The sequence below is a fragment of the Aspergillus fischeri genome, genomic scaffold (genome assembly GCF_000149645.3).
Source record: "Aspergillus fischeri NRRL 181 1099437636263 genomic scaffold, whole genome shotgun sequence".
In the NCBI taxonomy this organism is placed as follows: domain Eukaryota; kingdom Fungi; phylum Ascomycota; class Eurotiomycetes; order Eurotiales; family Aspergillaceae; genus Aspergillus; species Aspergillus fischeri.
The window spans coordinates 922,301-941,537 of record NW_001509763.1 but is presented as its reverse complement, the minus strand read 5'-3'; the positions used below and the strand labels follow the sequence as shown (position 1 = coordinate 941,537).

The 19,237-nt window shown below is 52.2% G+C and overlaps 9 protein-coding genes across 9 annotated transcripts; 7 read left to right on the top strand and 2 right to left on the bottom strand.

Annotated features, from left to right (window-relative positions):
- Nucleotides 1–288: 288 nt before the first annotated feature.
- Nucleotides 289–1,596, bottom strand: NFIA_027730 (F-box domain protein; the record flags this gene model as incomplete). Its single annotated transcript, XM_001261595.1, has 1 exon — nt 289–1,596. One exon carries the CDS (start codon nt 1,594–1,596, stop codon nt 289–291), a length of 1,308 nt encoding a protein of 435 aa, XP_001261596.1.
- A 752-nt stretch (nt 1,597–2,348) lies between these two features.
- On the top strand, nt 2,349–3,443 carry NFIA_027720 (sialidase family protein; the record flags this gene model as incomplete). The annotated part of the gene is made up of 1 exon (XM_001261594.1): nt 2,349–3,443. One exon carries the CDS (start codon nt 2,349–2,351, stop codon nt 3,441–3,443), a length of 1,095 nt encoding a protein of 364 aa, XP_001261595.1.
- A 768-nt stretch (nt 3,444–4,211) lies between these two features.
- On the top strand, nt 4,212–5,529 carry NFIA_027710 (NADH:flavin oxidoreductase/NADH oxidase; the record flags this gene model as incomplete). The annotated part of the gene is made up of 2 exons (XM_001261593.1): nt 4,212–4,382; nt 4,432–5,529. 2 exons carry the CDS (start codon nt 4,212–4,214, stop codon nt 5,527–5,529), a joined length of 1,269 nt encoding a protein of 422 aa, XP_001261594.1.
- A 397-nt stretch (nt 5,530–5,926) lies between these two features.
- NFIA_027700 (putative exo-polygalacturonase) lies at nt 5,927–7,406 on the top strand (the record flags this gene model as incomplete). Its single annotated transcript, XM_001261592.1, has 4 exons — nt 5,927–6,193; nt 6,239–6,495; nt 6,539–6,625; nt 6,698–7,406. The coding sequence occupies 4 exons, from the start codon at nt 5,927–5,929 to the stop codon at nt 7,404–7,406; spliced, it is 1,320 nt and encodes a 439-aa protein (XP_001261593.1).
- A 1,161-nt stretch (nt 7,407–8,567) lies between these two features.
- Nucleotides 8,568–9,351, top strand: NFIA_027690 (pectate lyase; the record flags this gene model as incomplete). The annotated part of the gene is made up of 2 exons (XM_001261591.1): nt 8,568–8,889; nt 8,948–9,351. 2 exons carry the CDS (start codon nt 8,568–8,570, stop codon nt 9,349–9,351), a joined length of 726 nt encoding a protein of 241 aa, XP_001261592.1.
- Nucleotides 9,352–10,529: 1,178 nt separating this feature from the next.
- On the top strand, nt 10,530–11,000 carry NFIA_027680 (DUF3632 domain-containing protein; the record flags this gene model as incomplete). Its single annotated transcript, XM_001261590.1, has 2 exons — nt 10,530–10,575; nt 10,624–11,000. 2 exons carry the CDS (start codon nt 10,530–10,532, stop codon nt 10,998–11,000), a joined length of 423 nt encoding a protein of 140 aa, XP_001261591.1.
- Nucleotides 11,001–11,416: 416 nt separating this feature from the next.
- NFIA_027670 (MFS maltose permease MalP) lies at nt 11,417–13,063 on the bottom strand (the record flags this gene model as incomplete). The annotated part of the gene is made up of 1 exon (XM_001261589.1): nt 11,417–13,063. The coding sequence occupies one exon, from the start codon at nt 13,061–13,063 to the stop codon at nt 11,417–11,419; it is 1,647 nt and encodes a 548-aa protein (XP_001261590.1).
- A 1,192-nt stretch (nt 13,064–14,255) lies between these two features.
- Nucleotides 14,256–16,007, top strand: NFIA_027660 (glycoside hydrolase family 13 protein; the record flags this gene model as incomplete). Its single annotated transcript, XM_001261588.1, has 1 exon — nt 14,256–16,007. One exon carries the CDS (start codon nt 14,256–14,258, stop codon nt 16,005–16,007), a length of 1,752 nt encoding a protein of 583 aa, XP_001261589.1.
- A 314-nt stretch (nt 16,008–16,321) lies between these two features.
- NFIA_027650 (Zn(II)2Cys6 transcription factor) lies at nt 16,322–18,552 on the top strand (the record flags this gene model as incomplete). The annotated part of the gene is made up of 2 exons (XM_001261587.1): nt 16,322–17,761; nt 18,160–18,552. 2 exons carry the CDS (start codon nt 16,322–16,324, stop codon nt 18,550–18,552), a joined length of 1,833 nt encoding a protein of 610 aa, XP_001261588.1.
- Between the last annotated feature and the right edge of the window lie 685 nt (nt 18,553–19,237).

Sequence of the window (19,237 nt, the reverse complement as noted above, 5' to 3'; positions counted from 1 at the left end):
TTATGTTGCCCGTTATGCAAGACATATCCCGCAAAGATCGGCACGGAATTCTTCTGAAACTTCACGATATCCGGGGAGAACGTCTCGAGTCCAGTCCACTTCTAAGTGACCTGCATCGAAATTATATCGCTGCTTGGCATCTCCGTGAGGATCCTTGCCCTGAGGCTCTGAGGCGCAGCTGATAGGGTGCAATATCCGGTAAATATCCGATCTGCCTTGTTCGACTTCTTCATTGGTGTAAAAACTTCTGCAGGTTTATAAAGACACTGGGAAGGATATTCTTCGTGGTCACAGGGCGTCGATGTGATATCGCACACTCTCGCAGTTGATACTGCTCCTCCGCGCGAGCCCCAAGGCCAAGTCACCCCATCGGCAGAACTTGACATCCACCCATTGGAGATATGTTTGCGGAGGACATCCCTTCCGTCCAAGTCGCACAAGAGCAAGGAACTCGGCAACCCATTGGTCATGCGGCTGACGTTCATTACCGAGATCGATTTCGAGTTGTCGGAGATTGGGTGCTGCAAGCTTCTTGTAGATGACATACGGCGTCTCACGCTCATTGGACGAAGAATTGTAGAGAGTTACATGTATATCGGTAAGCCGAGGAAAGTCAGAAAGGTCGGGAATATCCTCCCCTTGGGGCGGAATAGGGCCAAGGGTGATCTTTTGCAGCCAGTCCTTGTGAATCGAAAGCAGTCGCTGGATGCTACGGGCGTCATAGTGACTCTCGTATGGTCCGTAGCAGAGTGACAAGAGACTGATCTCCTGCAGTCGAGCGGGCCATCGAAGGAAACATTCCGTTACTTCAATCGATGTCTTGGGATCATGCAGTTCCAGGCTTGTCACTGGGGATTTTCCTTGCTTGTTAACTGGAAGAAGTTGTGATAGTTCTTCTGTTGTTATAGAAGCACTGTCGTCGTGTGCAAAGCTCGTATATATACTGCCATCCCGGCACCAACCCCAACGGTAGGTGAACAATCTCCTCAAGGTTGGCATCTGACTCATGATGGTGAACAGCAGGTTCAAGGAAGGAGCAGCGCCGTATCCGACGAACTCGAGTTCTTCGAGCTTCATCCTTTCGACGCTTTGTGGAAGAGGGAGGTATGAACTTTTAACAAGGTCCAACTGCATGGTTACTTGCCGAACGCAAGGCAGAAGATCCATGATGTGAAGGATATCGTCGGAGTACGCATCATCGTCGACGGTGACCTGCAAAGATCGGGTATAATAGCAAAGATGGGGTCTCTTTTGCAACGTCGACAGCAGCTTCGACAGTCTCTGTTTATCAGTCGCCCACCATTTAACAATCCGAGGATTGCGGTCTTTCAACAGGAGCGTCCGGTAGAGGAGGGTTTCTGCCACATCGCGCCACCGTCGGCAGACCCTGGCTAAAGGACTCCATTGTGCGAGTTTGATCTCATGAGGAGTCTGCTCTGCTTCAAGAAGGGAAAATATCAATAAAAGGAGCTCGTCTGGGAGAGTAACAAAGTGATCTGTTCGAGTAGTCGTATAAGACTCAGATAGAACATGAGGCGGCGGACTGATACGAATAATCCTCTGTACCGAAGGAACAAGCAACGTCTGCAGCGACATCCTATCTACCTTCCCTTACGATGTGATCCTATAGGAATGACAATCGTGTCGACAGATACAAGATCCTACGCTTCTACGAGATGTAAATGTTCCAGCACGCAAATGGAACCGACATAAATGTTACCAGGTCATGAGATCAGCTACAAGACGTACCCAAGCACAGACACGCAGCTCCCCCTCTTTGTACGACAAGACCGGATTCGCCTCCAGCTTTAAAGTTGGTCGACCAAGTCCAGATCCGGGCACATGACACACCGGTCCTCGCTCATTGAAGCTCGAAAGCGCGAATTCTACTTGCTGGAAAGAGGGCTTAGTTACAGAATTTCAGGTTGAATCGATACCAAGAAGGTGTCTATCCAGGGTCTGCCATCCTGCTACTGTCAGGCAGCTTTGACCCTTGACAGTTCATGATCAGCTTACCCCGCATTCTCAATAAGCTTGACTCGTTTCTCCAATCAAATTCGTGGAAATGCGCCAAGTCCATAGTGGGCCTCAGGCAGCTACATTTCTGTGTCGGCCGGCGGGGAACATTGTTATTCCGCGCACATGACAACCAATCATTCGCCCGCGGTCATGTCATCTGACGTCATGAGCCTGAGGCATCCCGGCATTTCCACAACAGTCAACGTTGCCTGAGGCTTAGCTCCCTTACCCTCGTACCACTTAAGAACCTGAGCGCCTCCAGGGTATCCTTGCTGCATTTGCATTGTACTAACTGCATAGATTTTGGAACAGTGAGCCAGTTACACAGTATGCCCGGACACCTTGGCCAGAAAATCCTCAAAACATTTGGTTTGGACGACCAGCGCGGCCCACACCCATTCCAGCCCCAGAACGACGCCCGTCTTCCAGGAAACCGATTGATCAATAACGATGAACGCCTTCTCTCATCGGATCCCTCCGGTACATATCCCCGCCTCGCCAAACTGTCCGATGGCTCCATTCTCTCCGCCTTCACCCGCTTCGCCGGCCAGACTCGCATCCTTACGGTCGCGAAAAGTACCGATGGCGGTCGCACATTCCACGACTTTGGCGAGGTGACACGCAGTCAGGGCGATTGCGATAATCTATTCCTCCTTGAGGTTGCACCTTCTATCGTCCTCGGGGCGTTTCGCAACCACGATCTCGGTCCCAACGGGCCTACACACTTCCGTATAACCGTGTGCCGGTCCACAGACGGCGGTCGCAGTTGGCAGTATGCTGCACAGGCCGTTGAAAAGTCCCCTCCAAATGGAATCTGGGAGCCGTTTATGCGGCTCGGCCGTCAAGGGGAGGTTCAGCTGTTCTATTCGCAGGAATACGCCCATGATAATCAGTGCACGATGCTGGTGCGGTCGTTCGATCAAGGGTCGTCGTGGTCACCGCCGGAGTGTCTCGAGGGAATCAACGATCGGATCCGCGATGGCATGACTGGAATCGCGTCGACTGTCGACAATGGGCGCGAGGCACTGGTGATGGTCTTCGAGACGACGCGGTACGGCACATTCAATCTCGAGGCTTTGCTCTCGTATGATGACGGCCGGACCTGGGGATGGCGGCATGAAGTGTATGTGCCGCCCCGGGGCCACAATGCGGGAGCGCCGCAGATTGCATCATTCGCAGACGGCTCATTGGCGGTGATTTTTATGACGGACGAGGACGAGAGGGATGTGCAGTGGACGAACAACGCGTGCATCAAGATGGTCTTTGCGGGGCCGCCGCAAGACGGACGTATCTCTTGGACCCAGCCGACGGTGATTTGTCCCCATAGGAGTCACTGGCCGGGTGTTTTGGCTCTGGATCATCATACACTGCTGGCGGTGTATGAGTGCGGAGGGCCAAAGGGCAAGACTGTTACATTACAGTGATCTTGCATCTACACATATACATCTGGGACTATAGACTTGGATACTTTTTTTTGCATTATTAGACTTGTGAAGAGCAATTTAGAATATATGCTCATTTTTCCCGAAGACACTCAAGTCACAGGCTCTTGCCATGGCACAAAGAATATACGGGACTGATATCACTTCCACAAGATCACATCGACTTTATATTTAAGTATTTGTTCTGCCGTTGGCGTAGAGATCGCCGTCTTTCATGGAGAATGAGTATCCTGTCTAATGTGGCCAACTGGCAATGCTTCGGTTAGTCATCCTCGGAGACTTTCTTGGACCGATTTTCCTCCGTGTCTCCGCCTGCTTATTAAGGCATCAATCTGGATGCTCCACTGTGGTACATCCAATTTTCGATTTTTCTTCGGCAGAGGCAAGGATTACACTGGTTGAATGCTTAATATTGCCTTTTTAGGCAATTCTGATAAAAGCTGTCCGGTACCTGGGTGGCCGATACCATTGCCACGTTTCCACCCAAGGACAGACATCATGTCGCCGAGCGATCGCCGCGATATGCCTCGACTTTGGACCATTCGGCACCCAGTTTCCAGCGCCGTTCCCCTGACGAAAGTCTCCACTATTCGGCAAGATTGTAAATCAAGCCTGAAGAAGTGGAGCTGTCCTTGGAAATCGTACGTTCTATTGATTTCTGTGCCTAGTGTGACATGCATATAAATAGAGATCCTGCACATAAGAGTTTCTTACCAACCATCAATACCATCCACAATCTCCTACAACAAAATGACTGTCGCTGATATCGACGTTCCTCCTGCCGAGGGCATCCCCTACTTCACTCCGGCCCAGAATCCTCCTGCCGGTACGGCAGCTAACCCCCAGACCAATGGCCAGAAGATCCCCAAGCTCTTCACGCCCTTGACCATCCGTGGCGTCACCTTCCAGAACCGCCTTGGTGTAAGTCCTTTTGCCCTTGTTCATATCGATGAAAGCTAATTCCCTTCAGCTGGCACCCCTCTGCCAATACTCCGCTCAGGATGGCCACATGACCGACTACCACATCGCCCATCTGGGTGGGATCGCGCAACGCGGACCCGGCCTGATGATCATTGAGGCGACCGCCGTCCAGCCCGAAGGCCGCATCACCCCCCAGGATGTCGGTCTGTGGAAGGACTCCCAGATCGCCCCCATGCGCCGGGTCATCGACTTCGTGCACAGCCAGGGCCAGAAGATCGGTGTGCAGCTCGCCCACGCCGGCCGGAAAGCCACCACCGTTGCTCCCTGGATATCGTTTTCTGCTATCGCAACTGAAAAGGTCGGCGGATGGCCGGACCGCGTCAAGGGGCCCAGCGATATCCCCTTTGCGGAGCCCTTCGCCAAGCCCAAGGCCATGACGCTGGACGAGATCGAGCAGTTCAAGAAGGACTGGGTGGCGGCCGCGAAGCGCGCCATCGCCGCCGGTGCGGACTTTGTCGAGATTCACAATGCGCATGGATACCTGCTTTCGTCATTCCTCTCGCCGGCCGCTAACAACCGCACGGATCAGTACGGCGGGTCGTTCGAGAACCGCATCCGGCTGTCTCTGGAGATTGCGCAGTTGACCCGTGAGGCCGTCGGCCCCAATGTACCCGTTTTCCTGCGCATTTCCGCCTCGGACTGGTGCGAGGAGACCCTGCCGGAGCAGAGCTGGAAGTCGGAGGATACCGTGCGGTTCGCGCAGGAGCTGGTCAAGCAGGGCGCCGTTGACCTGATTGATATCAGCAGCGGTGGTGTTCTCGCGCAGCAGAAGATCAAGTCCGGCCCAGCCTTCCAGGTGCCTTTTGCCGTGGCCGTGAAGAAGGCCGTCGGCGACAAGTTGCTGGTTGCCGCCGTGGGTGCCATCACCAACGGCAAGCAGGCGAATCAGATTCTCGAGGAGCAGGATATCGACGTTGCGCTTGTTGGGCGTGGATTCCAGAAGGATCCCGGTCTGGCCTGGACGTTTGCTCAGCACCTCGGCGTGGAAATCTCCATGGCTAACCAGATCCGCTGGGGCTTCACCAGGCGTGGAGGAACTCCGTACATTGATCCTTCGGTGTACAAGCAGTCTATTTTCGATGTATAGAGTATAGATATAGATAGAGATGATACCTCATAGACGATCAATTGATTCTTGCATATTATTCCTAGTTTCCTGCGTATGTTAAAGAAAGGGTATCCGCAGTACCTGCGTCCTATTAAGTTTCTCCGTTGCTCGTCCTATTCTATTCCAATCGCAGTGCATCACGACCAAGAATCTGGTCGAATTTCTCCGTCGATCGTATAGATCAATATAAAAAGCGGGGGATGGCTTGGCCCCGCGCAGAATGTCGATCTCTCCGCACATTCTCGGTGTATAGGACGCTCAGCAACAATCAAGGTTCGGACTCGGGATAATAATGAGCGATATGCAGTTGTTATATTTGGTGGGAGTCACGCATTGTATGCTCATCGGTCATGTCAACCCATTGTAGTTAGCCACCATGTATCTTGCAAATATCCTTCCCTGGGTCCTTCTGCCGTTAGCGGTCATTGCAGATGCCACTACCGGACAGTCTCATCGCCGAACATGTATTGTCAAGGCAGGAGGTTCCGAATCAATTGATGATACGCCTGCTATCCTCAAAGCCTTTCATAAATGTGGAAAAGGGGGCAGGATCGTCTTCCAGAATACCACATACCATGTCAACAGCGTGATGAACACGAGCGGACTGCACAATTGTGACATTGACCTTTATGGCACACTTTTGGTAGAAACCCTTGTCTTTATTCCTGTAGCCAACTGACAGATGCAGTGGGGAACCAACATCTCGTACTGGCTCTCACACTCCCTGGACGTGGGCTATCAGAATCAGTCCACTGCATGGGTGATAGGAGGCAAGAATATCCGCTTCAACGGCCACGGATACGGCACATTGAACGGCAACGGACAGGTGTGGTATGACTATGTCAAGAGTGTGTCGAACTATCCTCGCAGGCCGCACGCCCTCACCGTCGCGCGAGCATCAAACTCGGTCTTTCAGGGCTTGAGATTCCTGCAAAGTCAGATGTGGTAAGTAGCCATCCGCTGCAGGTAGTCATTAGCTAAGAGTCAGGACTTTATCTGTGATTCACTCGGATCATATCCTCTTCGACTCAATCTATGTGAACAGCACAACCACCAACGGCAACTCGGCTCGTAAGTAACATGATGAAGTAAATGACGTTCAGGCTAACTGGAAAGACAATACCGACGGGGCCGACACCATCTACAGTTCGCACATTACCTTCAATAACTGGACGGTCGTCAACGGCGACGACAGCATCAGCACCAAGGCCAATTCCACCGACATTCTCATCACAAACTCGGTCTTCTACCGGGGCCTTGGCATCGCCATTGGCAGTATCGGCCAGTACAAGGACGTCTTCGAGACCATCGAGCGTGTCCGAGCCGAGAACATCACGTATTACGGCACACTGCACAGCCTCTACTTCAAGACCTGGACAGGCGAGCAGGTCAATTACCCGCCCAACGGCGGAGGCGGCGGCCTTGGCTGTAATCACCCTTTGCCCATTCCCCTTTTCTTGAATGTTCGGGCCTCCCTTCTGACGTCTGCCATTACAACAGATGCCTCAGATATATCCGCCTCGAATCTCCACGCCTACAATCTGCGCGGGGCCCCCTTCACCATCTCGCAGTGCACGACGTTTGCACGCGCGCCGAGCAACTGCACCTCGTCCAAGTTTCAGATCCGGGATTTGCGCATTGAGGATGTCACGGGATCGTCCAAGACGGACGTGGTGGCCAGCTTTCAGTGTAGTGCCGTCAAGCCCTGCACGGATATCCAGATTCGAAATGTGAATTTGCAGCTGTCGAATGGGACGATGGCGGATGAGTATCTGTGTGGTAATGTCGAGGGTACTCGGGGGTTTAACTGCACGGGGAAGGCGTGTGAGAAACCCAGTGCTACAGGAGGGTGTTAACTTTTGTGTGTCGTAGATAGCGTCAGTTGACGGCCAAGGAAGCTTGGTCTTGGTGTATCCTCTAGAGTACGAGCACGGCTTTTGAAGAAGGCTGTTACACCATTGGATGAATCGTCTCCCCATATCTTGGCTCTGCAGAAGATTGCGTAGTCACTGCTTTATCAACTTGCCGCGCAGTCTGGGCAAATAACTGTGATCGGCTCGACGCGGTTAATATTGTCCTCCAATCAGTTATCCACGGACCACGGGACTCCTATGCGCTGGATACCATAACTATATTAAACTGATCACGAGTCAATTAATCCGGGGTGTACTGCAATTAAAGCTGAAACTGACACATCGGTCGAGACACATCATTTGGCCCAGTACGGATTGTGCATGATTCGGCTTCTATCCACTAATTATTCCGCGAGTACCCCGGTTCTCGGACTGTCAGGCCATTCTACTCATTCCACTGCGCCACGATTTCGACGCTAAATGCTTCGTCTGACAGGATGCCCCCTATAGTCTCTCGGCATTGTCATCGGTCTATGGGTCAAGTGATCAGGCGTTCAGAGGGCGCTTTCCGATGGAGAAAACATAGAACAGGTATGATGCCGCAAGAGAACTTAGAAACTCCATCAATCACATCGATTCGATTCTCCCACAGACAAGGTCAGTCAGCATGTCGATCGAATTGAATCCAGCCGCCAAGAAGGGACGGAGTCGTGGCGGAAATGGGCCGGTGCTTCATTATATCTTGGCGTGCCGATCAACTACCGGAGATGAAAATACCGGTGGGTGAGTACGTAGGACCTGTATCACACTCGGGTAGACTCCACCAGAAACGTCAGCTTGCGAGTCATGGATCGGCAATTCTCCTGTCGATTGTAGACGGTGACCGACGAGCCCAGTTTCACGTTGATTTCTCAACACGCCGGCCCAGGCATGGCAACACTCCGAGTGAAACCTGCCAAGGGGAGAGCAAGTCAGTCCGCCGATGAGCCTGTAGGTCTCCTGGAGATGGAGATACTTTGAGAGTCGTAGGAAAAAGATATAAAGCGCGTGGCCAGCGGACTGCAACTCCCATCATCAACCAAGTCTCATTCCATCTGCTCTGGTAGCATCGATTTTCTTCTCTCAGTTCTGCGAACTATACTGCTTGTCCTTTTACAAATCACCATGTATCAAAAGAGCCTTCTCTTCTCCCTGCTAGCCACCAGCGCCCTGGCCCAGTTCCCCATCCCCGACTCCAAAGGCAGCGTGACCTTTGACGCGCCCTACGAAGTCGCCGCCGGCAAGACCTACGACGGTGGCTACAAGACCTACGGCCGTGGCGTCTCCTGCAGTGGCCAGGGCGAAGGAGGCCAGGATGACGCCGTCTTCCTCATCCAGGAGGGCGGTACCCTGAAGAACGCCATTATCGGTTCCGACCAGATCGAGGGCGTCTACTGTCTTGGAGCCTGCACCATCGAGAACGTCTGGTGGGAGGCCGTTTGCGAGGGTAAGCCGTAACCATAAGCCATTTGCAATTTACTACAGGCCATGCTAACGCGACACAGACGCCCTCTCCCTCAAGGGCGGCAGCGGCCCGTACAACATCATCGGCGGCGGTGCCCAAGGTGCCGATGACAAGGTCATCCAGCACAACTCCGGCGGCCAGGTCAACATCGACGGCTTCACCGTCTACGACTTTGGCAAGCTCTACCGCTCCTGCGGCAACTGCGACGAGCAGCATGCTCGCACCGTGACCATCAGGAACGTTGTCGCGAACTCCGGCAAGACCCTGGTCGGTATCAACAGCAACCTGGGTGACACGGCCTCCATCGACAGCAGCACCTGCGCCACCGATGTCAAGAAGATCTGTGTGGAGTACAAGGGTAACAACTCCGGTGATGAGCCTGAGGAGGTCAGCGAGGGTCCTAGTGATGCTTGCCAGTACTCTGAGCCTCTTTCCTCTTGCTAGATGATAGAAGGTGTTGGTCGTGTCGGTTGTTTCTAGCATAGTGGCTTGATGTCGATCTCTTCTGTATAGTAAAGCTTGGACTGAATAGTATTCTATTTGTACTGGAAGATGTCCCATGGAGGAAAGTGTAGAAGGTGGATAGAATTGAAAATTTACAAAACAAATTATGGGAACTATAGATAAATCGCATATACCAGGTTCAAACAGTCAAACAGGCGGCCCATACATCCGAAAATTATAGATCTCTGCGCTCTCACAAAGTCGTTTTTCCTACCCTTTGGATGGTAGATAGCACCCTGCACATTCCTATGTCGATCAGTGACGGTGCGAGTAAACGAAGGCTCCGCGTCGATTCTTGCCATGGACAATCATGCAAGCCTGGTCTCTACTGTTCTGCATGTTGTACGGGTACACCATTGTGGGTTACTCATAGAGGCTTCCTTTTCGAAAAGCCATTCCTGGTCATTGTATCTGTTGGGTCGCCTCTTGTTGTTCTTCCGGCGAGCCTGTCTCACCGTATCGTTGAAAACGTTGTCGACTTGAGCTTAGATTTACCGATGAGGCTGACTCGGGCGTCAATTACTGATCAGGGCTTACTGCACTCGATTGATCAATCAACTCCAATAGTAGGATCTCGAGCTCAGCCTCGGCGGCTAGTGTCACATCGATCAGGGAGTCCAAAGCGGCTATTTCAGACGACAGTTTGGCGCTATCACCACGCTCGCTACACTTCAACCAAACTTGACGAGATACTCTCATCCCAGATTCGGCATGTCAAAACTCGAGCTCAAGCTCGAAGGTTGGGAAAGTGAAAAACCGCCAACGGAGAGTATTGACACCGGTGCGCCCGAAACTACAGGAAGTAAACCCGTGTGCCGATTCGACGGCCACGAGCTCGACTACAGATGTGTCGGGACCACAGATTACAGTCAAGAAAGGTATTCCAGGTCCTGAATGACTACCTTCAACCCGACACAAAGACGTCCCTTGACTCTGCCGTTCACTCGATTCTCGCGCTGTTACCGAGAAAGAGCCCTTGTCAACAGAAGTCTGGAGCGTCGGCGAAGTTGTACTCCGGCTTGCGGAGCAGATACGCTACCACCATTCGTCCCAGATTAAGCTGGCATGAAGAATTCCTTCATTCCAGCGATCATGACACGTTATAGAACGTATGGTACATGCGCGGCCGGCGTTTCAAGGAATCACTGCGGGACTGGTACAACGGTTCGTTGACACCCTCTACCAACCCTAGATTCAGTAACTTAATGCCAGAGCCCGGCGAGAACGTGCCACAGCAGTGGCCGAATCTGAACGCATCCTTTGCGCATGAAGCATCGACGCATATCCGACCTCATAATCCCGACTTTGCCATGTGGACACTCCGCGACGCATCTGAGAATATCGCGGAACCGACACACTGGAGTGCCTCGTTCATGGGGATGCGAGATCAGCAGATCATTGCGGCTGCGGAGTATATCCTTTGGGACGGGCAAGAGCTCTTCAAGCATGTTCTATGTTCGGGTTCAATCGGGGATACGAAGAGCTGGGAACCCGCTTTATTGTATTTTGGCGATGCGTTCCTTTCGTTGAAGAGATGGCGGTTCTGGAAGGATGGGTTTAGGAAGCGGCTTGAGAGGACAGCGGCGTGAGTGATGAGTGTAAGGTGTCTATAAGAGCGGCAACTTTGGAGGCGCTCGAGGCGAGTATGACTCTAGATTGAGCTAGATTCTTGCTTCTATGTTTGTCTGAGATATAGGTTTCCCTATACTTGATTCCCGCTAGATGTTGAAAGATGTGTTTATTGATTGCCGATATCCTGACTTAAATGAGACAGTTCGTGTATGCATAGACTACTATTCAGAGTCACTCCTTAATATACACAAGTCTACGTCAGCTACCCAACGATATCAAGCCATTCAAGGTGTTGGTTTAACTTGAAGTTGACGATGAATGTTGGATTGAAGATTGAGTAGACTACATACACTAGCCAGACGTGAGACAATATATCCATCCATATTTCCAAATCATCATCATATGCACTAAATATGAGTACAAACGAATCGACTCAAACGCTAACAGCGAGCGGATCAACCTTGTGATCGCTTCTTCTCTCCACCAAGCCCGTCTCGGCAGTTGCAAACTCCCTGGTGCGGACTCTACGCTCAAACAGAATATCCAACTCGGCATAGGACCGACCCTTGGGCTCGGGGATGCGGAAGAACGCCCAGATCAAACAGCAGGTGCAGAGCGAGCCCCAGAAGTACCCCGACTTGCCTCTCCAGTTCCATGCATCCACGTTGAGCATGTACGGGATGATGATTCCCGAGACCAGATTGATCACGTTGTACAGGTTACGAGCTAGCACCACAGTCTTGGTGCGGAGTCTGGAAGAGGGGATTTCGGAGACGAGAGAGAAGCAGACCGGGCCGATGGTTGAATCGTAGATGAAGGTGTAGACGAGGAGCATGGATCCGGTGGCCCAGGAGAGGGCGGGGGTGGAGTGAGGAATGGAGATGAAGCCGATGACGAAGAGCACGATGGCCAGCAGAGCCAGTCCGCCGACATATAACGTGCGACGACCGAAGTAGGTCATCAACACCCAGGAGAGAAAGGTCCCCACCACGCCGATGGCGTACTGGACGAGCGACATGGTGAAGGACTGGGAGACGGCGAGGCCAGCACGCCGATAGAAGAAGGTCGAGTAGCCCATGAGCCCGCCGCCGCAGAGACTCTGCGCAGCCCAGACGAGACAGGAGATCTCGGTGCGGCGCAGGTCGCATCCTCGGAAGCAGTCCACGTAGGATGTGCCTGTCTCGACCTGTTTCTCCAGCGCGTTGGTGTAGACAATCATCGACGCAGTCTCCTCGGCGTTGAAGTCCGGATGTCCGGTTATGGCCAGCCGGTTGAGCGCTTTGACGGCGTCGTCCCGGCGGTCTCTGCGGATGAGCCACCAGGGGCTCTCTGGGGCGAAGAAGACGCCGATGAAGATGGGGACGGGCCAGACCCATTGGATGGCGAACGGGATGCGGTAGGCCCACTCGTCCGTGCGCTCCTCTAGCCCCTTCAGGACACCGGAGGCAATCAGTTGACCTAGGACCCAGCACAGGTTCACGTAGGTGGTGAGATAGCCTCGAATAGCGACGGGACATACTTCCGATGCATAGGTGACGGTGAGGGTCTGGTACACGCCGAGGGGGATACCCATGAGCAGCTCGCCGGCAACGAGGGTCTGTATGTTTGGCGCAAAGAACAAAATAAAAACAAAGCCGACCGTCGCGGCCAAGCAAGCCATGAGGGTCCGCCGGTACCCGAAGCGTTCCGAGACGATGCCGTTGATGAACAGGCCGATAATCTGACCGCAGCTCATCGCGTTGGTCAAGGCCGCTTGCCACTTGGCAGCGAGACCGTAGTTTCCGTCCGACATGATATGGCCGTACTTCTGGTTGAATTGGGGGTAGGCGAAGAAAGAACCGATCAGGACGACATCGTAGCCCTCCATAATGATGGCACACGAAAGGAGAATTGACCAACCCACGGCCTTGGGGTAGATCTTCAGTGCCTGCCACAGTGTCATGCTGTGTTCCTTATCGAGGGCCGCCTGGGCCTCACTGCTGGCAATGAGGTCCCGGTGGCTCGCAGGCTGGGGATGGGGCCTGCGTGAGCCAGCTTCCTCCTCCACATGTTCGATTCCGGCCAACTTCTCGATCTCCATGGTTTATGATGAGACAATAACGGAAATGTGTGTTGGAATTGCCAGGCAATGGCCAGGCCTGTCGACAGAAAACAAGGGAAGGGCGCCTCGCCGCAGAGATGTGCGGGCTTTTATACAGGACAAGTGCCCTGGTTCGTATTGCAGAGTCCAAGGGAAGGGGGGCAACGAATTTAGAGTAATTCTTCTAGAAGCTGGGCCCGTTCGTAAGCCTTAAAGTCAGACCATTCCGGTCCGATGGCCGTCATTGGCCCTTGACACAAGTCCCGAGCTTAGTTGACGGTTTAAGGCGTGTGGCAGCCTTGCAGCAAGCTGGATGGGATGATGGCAATGGGATGATGAGATGTGGGGTAAGTAGTTTGTCACTTCTGGGCTTCCCCGGATTGTCGCGGACCCTCGATATCCCCAGATTTATCAATCCGAAATGAGGTGTCTTCTGACCGGTGACCACAAGGAGTCACACCATAAGACGAGTCCAAGGACTGAGGAGACCCAAGCGGCAGTTTAGACAAGTCTTTGCTCTTGAGTTCCCCTGAAATTCGCCCCCGTTTATGGTCTCGTATTGCAGCCAAATTTTCACACCGGGACGAAAATTGGTCGGGAGACGGGGAATGAGAGTGTGATTGGTAGAAAGTCGGCCCGACTCTGGTTTCGCATTTTGGCGCTAATGCAGCTTCTAACCTGTAATGGCCTAAAGCCTGCTTAGGCTTTGCGCTAGTTCTGTGAGGGGTAGTCCCCGTATCCAATGAGAGAGTGTAGGGCCGCTCTGCACCCTCGCCTTGGACGAATCAATTACTCGGCATATATTACAATTGCACCAATAAGAACGTGTAAATGGGAGCAGAAGTGGGGATAGGGGTTACACGTCTCAGATCATGCTATGCGCGCCTGATCATGAGGAAGGCTTCCTGCCCTGTGTGCTGACTCGCGGGGTGGATAGAACGATAAGGCGACATGTTTGCTGGCACGAAAAGCAATGGGGATATCCCCTCGGTCCGACATGGAATCAATCAGACTGGTTGGGATGGGTTGACAGCTGGCGAGATGGTCGATCAAGATGGCCGATCACATAACTCCATAGTTATATATTCCGGGACCTCTCAATGTTATGCATATTTCGCGACCAACCTCCACATCTCCACATATTAGACACGGACTCCAGTCTTGAACAAAGTCCTTATCAAGACTTGTAACTATGTCACCCGATGAAAAATGGTGGAAGAATGCCATCATCTACCAGGTCTATCCGGCCAGTTTCAAAGACTCGAACAATGACGGGATCGGTGATATTCCCGGTATCATCTCTCAACTCGACTATATCGCTAGCCTAGGGGTAGACGTCGTGTGGCTCTGTCCCATGTACGACAGTCCGCAACACGATATGGGCTACGATGTCTCCGACTACGAGAAGGTGTATGCTCCTTATGGAACGGTTGAGGACATGGAGACCTTGATCGATGCTTGTCACCGCCGTGGACTACGCATCATCCTAGACTTGGTGGTCAACCATACATCGCACGAGCACAAATGGTTCAACGAATCTCGGTCCGCGAAGAACAGCCCCAAGCGAGACTGGTATATTTGGAGACCGGCCAAGTACGACGCCAATGGCGATCGGAAACCGCCCAACAATTGGCGCAGTGTGTTCGGAGGCAGTGCTTGGGAATGGGACGAGAAAACACAGGAGTACTATCTGCATTTATTCCTTGTCGAACAGCCTGATCTCAACTGGGAGAATTCTGAAGTACGACAGGCCGTCTACGCCTCAGCCATGGAATTCTGGCTCAAAAAAGGCGTGGATGGCTTCAGGGTCGATACTGTGAACATGTACAGCAAGGATCCGTCATATCCCGATGCCCCCATCGTCAACCCCAAGTCAGAGACCCAGGTAGCCTTTTCCTTATTCTGCAACGGCCCGCGCATTCACGAGTATCTGAGTGAGATGAACGAAGTGCTGGCCAAGTATGACGCCATGACTGTCGGCGAGCTGCCAGAGACACACACCCTCGAGGGAGTGCTGCGGTATGTATCGGCCGCCGAGAAGCAGCTCAACATGGTCTTCTCGTTTGACGTCGTAGACCTCGGTTTGGGCAAAGAGTACAAGTTCCTAACCACACCGCGCGGGTGGACCTTGCCCGACCTCAAGGCAGCGATCAAGCGGACGCAGGACATCCTCAAGGGAACCGATGGCTGGACCACGGTTTTCATCGAGAATCACGACCAGGGCCGCTCTGTCTCTCGCTTTGGCTCAGACAGAACGCCCGAACTCCGCGAAACATCTGCAAAGATGCTTGCCATGTTCCAGTGCACACTGTCCGGCACACAGTTCATCTATCAAGGCCAGGAAATCGGCATGGTCAACGCCCCGGAAGAATGGCCTATCGAGGAGTACAAGGACATCGACAGCACCAAGTACTACCACATGGTGCGCGAGATGACGAATAATGACCCTGTACAGATGAAGATGGCCATGAAGGCTCTACAACACCTGGCTCGAGACCACGCCCGACTTCCGATGCAGTGGAGCGCAGCAGCCAATGCGGGGTTCTCTCATCCGTCCTCAAAAAAGCCGTGGATGCGTCCCCATGACAACCACAAGGAGGTCAACGTGCAAGTACAACAAGGCAACCCATCGTCCGTCCTGTCATTCTGGAAGCAGATGGTCCTGCTGCGGAAAGAGTACGCTGATCTCTTCGTGTTTGGCATTTTCGAGCTCTTGGACGAGGGCAACCAGAAAATCTTCAGTTATCTCAAGACCTCGAAAGAGCAGTGTATGCTGGTCGTATTGAACTTTTCCGAAGAGTCACAGCCATTCCAAAAGCCCATGGAGCTCCAGAACCGGGATTTGAAGCTGTTAGTTAGCAACATTGGCAAGACTGTAAGCGAGGAGTGTGAGTTGCAGCCGTATGAGGGCAGGATATTTGAAGTCGAGGCTATACCCAATTGAGCAGATGCCTATCCGAATTAGTACTGGCGTTAATCACAAAACCTTTTGACTAAAAATAATTCGTTTTCGTTGTAAATAATAGCCTAGGCATATACCCAAAGTAGTATAGCCTCAGTTCCCCAGCATGTGGGGTAGTCAGCGTCCTTATTAATAATATTTAATGGCCATTATTTTCGGCGCTTTCGCCCTGAAACTTCGATGGAGGGTCCACTGGGCGTCTTGGTCTTCTTTTGTGTGGACGCTGGGCTTGGATAACTGATAAGCATGAGACAGTGAGACAAGACCCGTGTCATTAGGCTTGTCTAGTTGCGAAGATGGATACCACTCGGTTGAAGAAACCCCAGGTTTCCCGAGCCTGCGATCCATGTAGACGGCGCAAAGTCCGCTGCAATGGCCAACACCGGTGTCAGCAATGTGAGCATCTGGACTTGCTCTGCACATATAGCGACAATCAGCGTGCGCGATCGCGAAAGAATGCTCTCCGTCGAGGAACCGTGATTTCCGAATACAAAATCCCCTTCACGCGGGAACTCAAGAGTGAACATATTTCGACGTCTGTTCTAGTCCCACCCTCGTCGCTCCCAGATTTGAAGTCGGTGGCACTATCGACGTCGTATCTGCATAGTCTCATTCCGAAATACATGGCCTACGTGTATCCTTTCAATCCGATCATGACGGACAAGGAGATCCGCGAGTCCATCGGCAAGATGGCAACAGATAGAGACCATGCGGCCTTTGTCTACGCCTTTACTGGTGTCACAATTGACCTCACACAGTCGAATGCAGCAACGTCTCATGTGTCGGAGCAGATCAACGAGCTCGCCGGCCGAGCTATCCAGCTCCGGACTCCGTTGCTACCGGGTTTCCGACCATCTATCCTTCGGGCTGTCACAAGCGTGTACATCCAGATGTGCTACATGAGCCTGGGGCAGTATGACCTGGGATTCTTCTACCTGCGAGAAGCAATCAGCATGGTGCATCTGCTTCGGATTGAAGACAAAGCCGTCATGGCCAGCCTTGACCTGACCGAGCGCTCGCGGCGACAGCGACTTTATTGGTTATGCTTCATCCATGAGCGGTTCATGTCCATCTTTCACTTTTCTCCCGCGACGTTGTCTCCATACGCGCAGTTCCCCGAGGACGATCCCAGCCTCGATCCTAGTATCTCCCATGGTTGGGTCCAGGTGATCAAGACATTCCTCCTGCTCGAGCCGACCTTTATCAGCCTCTGGATCGGCGATCGGAGCCAGGTGACGGTTGCATGGGTCGAGCAAAAACATCGGGAGCTCGACGACGAGCTATGGGAATTGGAGGTCTCGATGCTAACGGATCTGCAACAGGCGGATCTGGTCGTGACGCGCCAGTGGATGCGGACTCTCCTCTGGCAGATGGCCATGTCAAACTGCCTGCTGTCGTCCCATGCTTCCTGTCCATCACTGTCGCTCGAAATGCCGCTCCGGTTATCCTGCCAACTACGCCAGTTCCTCACCAAGATCTCGCAAAACACGATCCAGATCCACGGATCGTCGATTCTGAGCAAGTTACTGGAGATCATCAATACGATCGCCGATGTGGTTCTGCATGGGCCGCAGGTGACTCTCGAGGAAACGACCAGTCGTATTGATGATATTTTGTTTCTAAAGGACGTCATCTTCTCCTTCAGGAATTTGCAGCAGGTCTCCAAGAAGATTCTGATTGAGAAGTTACATCTAATCGGGGAGCGGTTTGCGCATATCGAAGTGGCGTCGCAGCTAGTTTGTGGCCAAGGGGCATAATGAATGCATATGTTTCAGCGGTCTACGTGATGATATACCTTTTTCTTATGATGTTGTCTGCGTCATGATTTGTGTACGACAGAGGGTTGTTGAACAACCGATGTTGGATGTATGAACCTTGCAGTACCACTATTGCGACATAAGCGTGCCATGGAACAGAAATCGGTCCCTGTCTACGTCAACTACAACACACAACGTCTTCAACCCTCCTCACAAACAAAATTCCTCATATCAACATGGCTACCTCACACTCGCCAGACAGCTCTGCTGCTCAGAATACTAACACAACAATTCCATCTTCCCTCGCCGACCTCCAAAACAGCACCACATTCCCCACCCTGTAATACCGATTGCACGTCCTATTATATGACCTGCAGCACTTCAACCAGCGACCAGACTCCCGCGAGCGTCTTGAGACCGTGATCGATCCCTCCTACATTGGGCCACCATATTTCAACGGCGACGAAACTACCGCTATCAAGAACACCGTTGTCCATGGCAAGACACTGGCCCAAATCATCGAGCAAGAGCTGCAGGTGCGGCTCGAACGACGCAACAAGAAGCGGGTCGATACGGGGGACTTTCGGGTTTGCGCTGCTCATGACCTTGCCCCTATTCTGGCCTCTACGCTCGGTACGAATCTGAAGCAACTGGATAAGGACAAGCGCTTCGTTTTGTTGGTCAACACTCGGGGATTGGACCTTGGCGACGAGAAATGGGAAGGACTGGCGGCAAAGTCATTTGCGCCGAAGAACAAGAAGAAAAGATAGGGCTTCGAAAGAGATGGCGCAGGTCGATGAGAGATGATTCTTAACGAACATGAGCACCAATAGCAGGCACATTCTGAGTTCGATTTGCATTTACTTTGCTGGAAAGACTCTTTGCTGTATTATTCCCCAAGACAGGTATTCTTTGGCATTAAAGGAACTTACCTCCCTTTCAGTCGTCAATAATCTCCCACTATGTATTTGGGTGAAGGTATACTTGCTTGAGTTTACTCCGCTGTCTTAGCAGAAGAGGACTTGGGGCTAGGATATATTATATTGAGACAACTCAGGTCCTATGAGTTCGGACAACTCTATTGTTCCTGTGCAAGCTTCCCTTACATATTGAGGGGAAATACTCTGATACTATACCCTTAACCAAAGCTAAACTAGATGAACGAATCTCAGTGATTCATCACGGCTGTTCTTATTCTGGCAACTGCGGCTATGTTAATCACTTCCACCTCCATAATTTACACTCTCGACATAAGAGCAAAGCAAATCAATAACCACGCAACTTAGATAACCTCCTTTCATCTCATCAGTCCCTATTTGTAGGCTTGTTGGATCGGAATAATTTGCTTGTTGACCCTGACGGTGATAATGGATATGGTAAGGTATTGTATTATGGATATACAATACACGTACTCTATTGATAGTGAAACGAGCTGTCGGCTCCAGACCCTGTCTT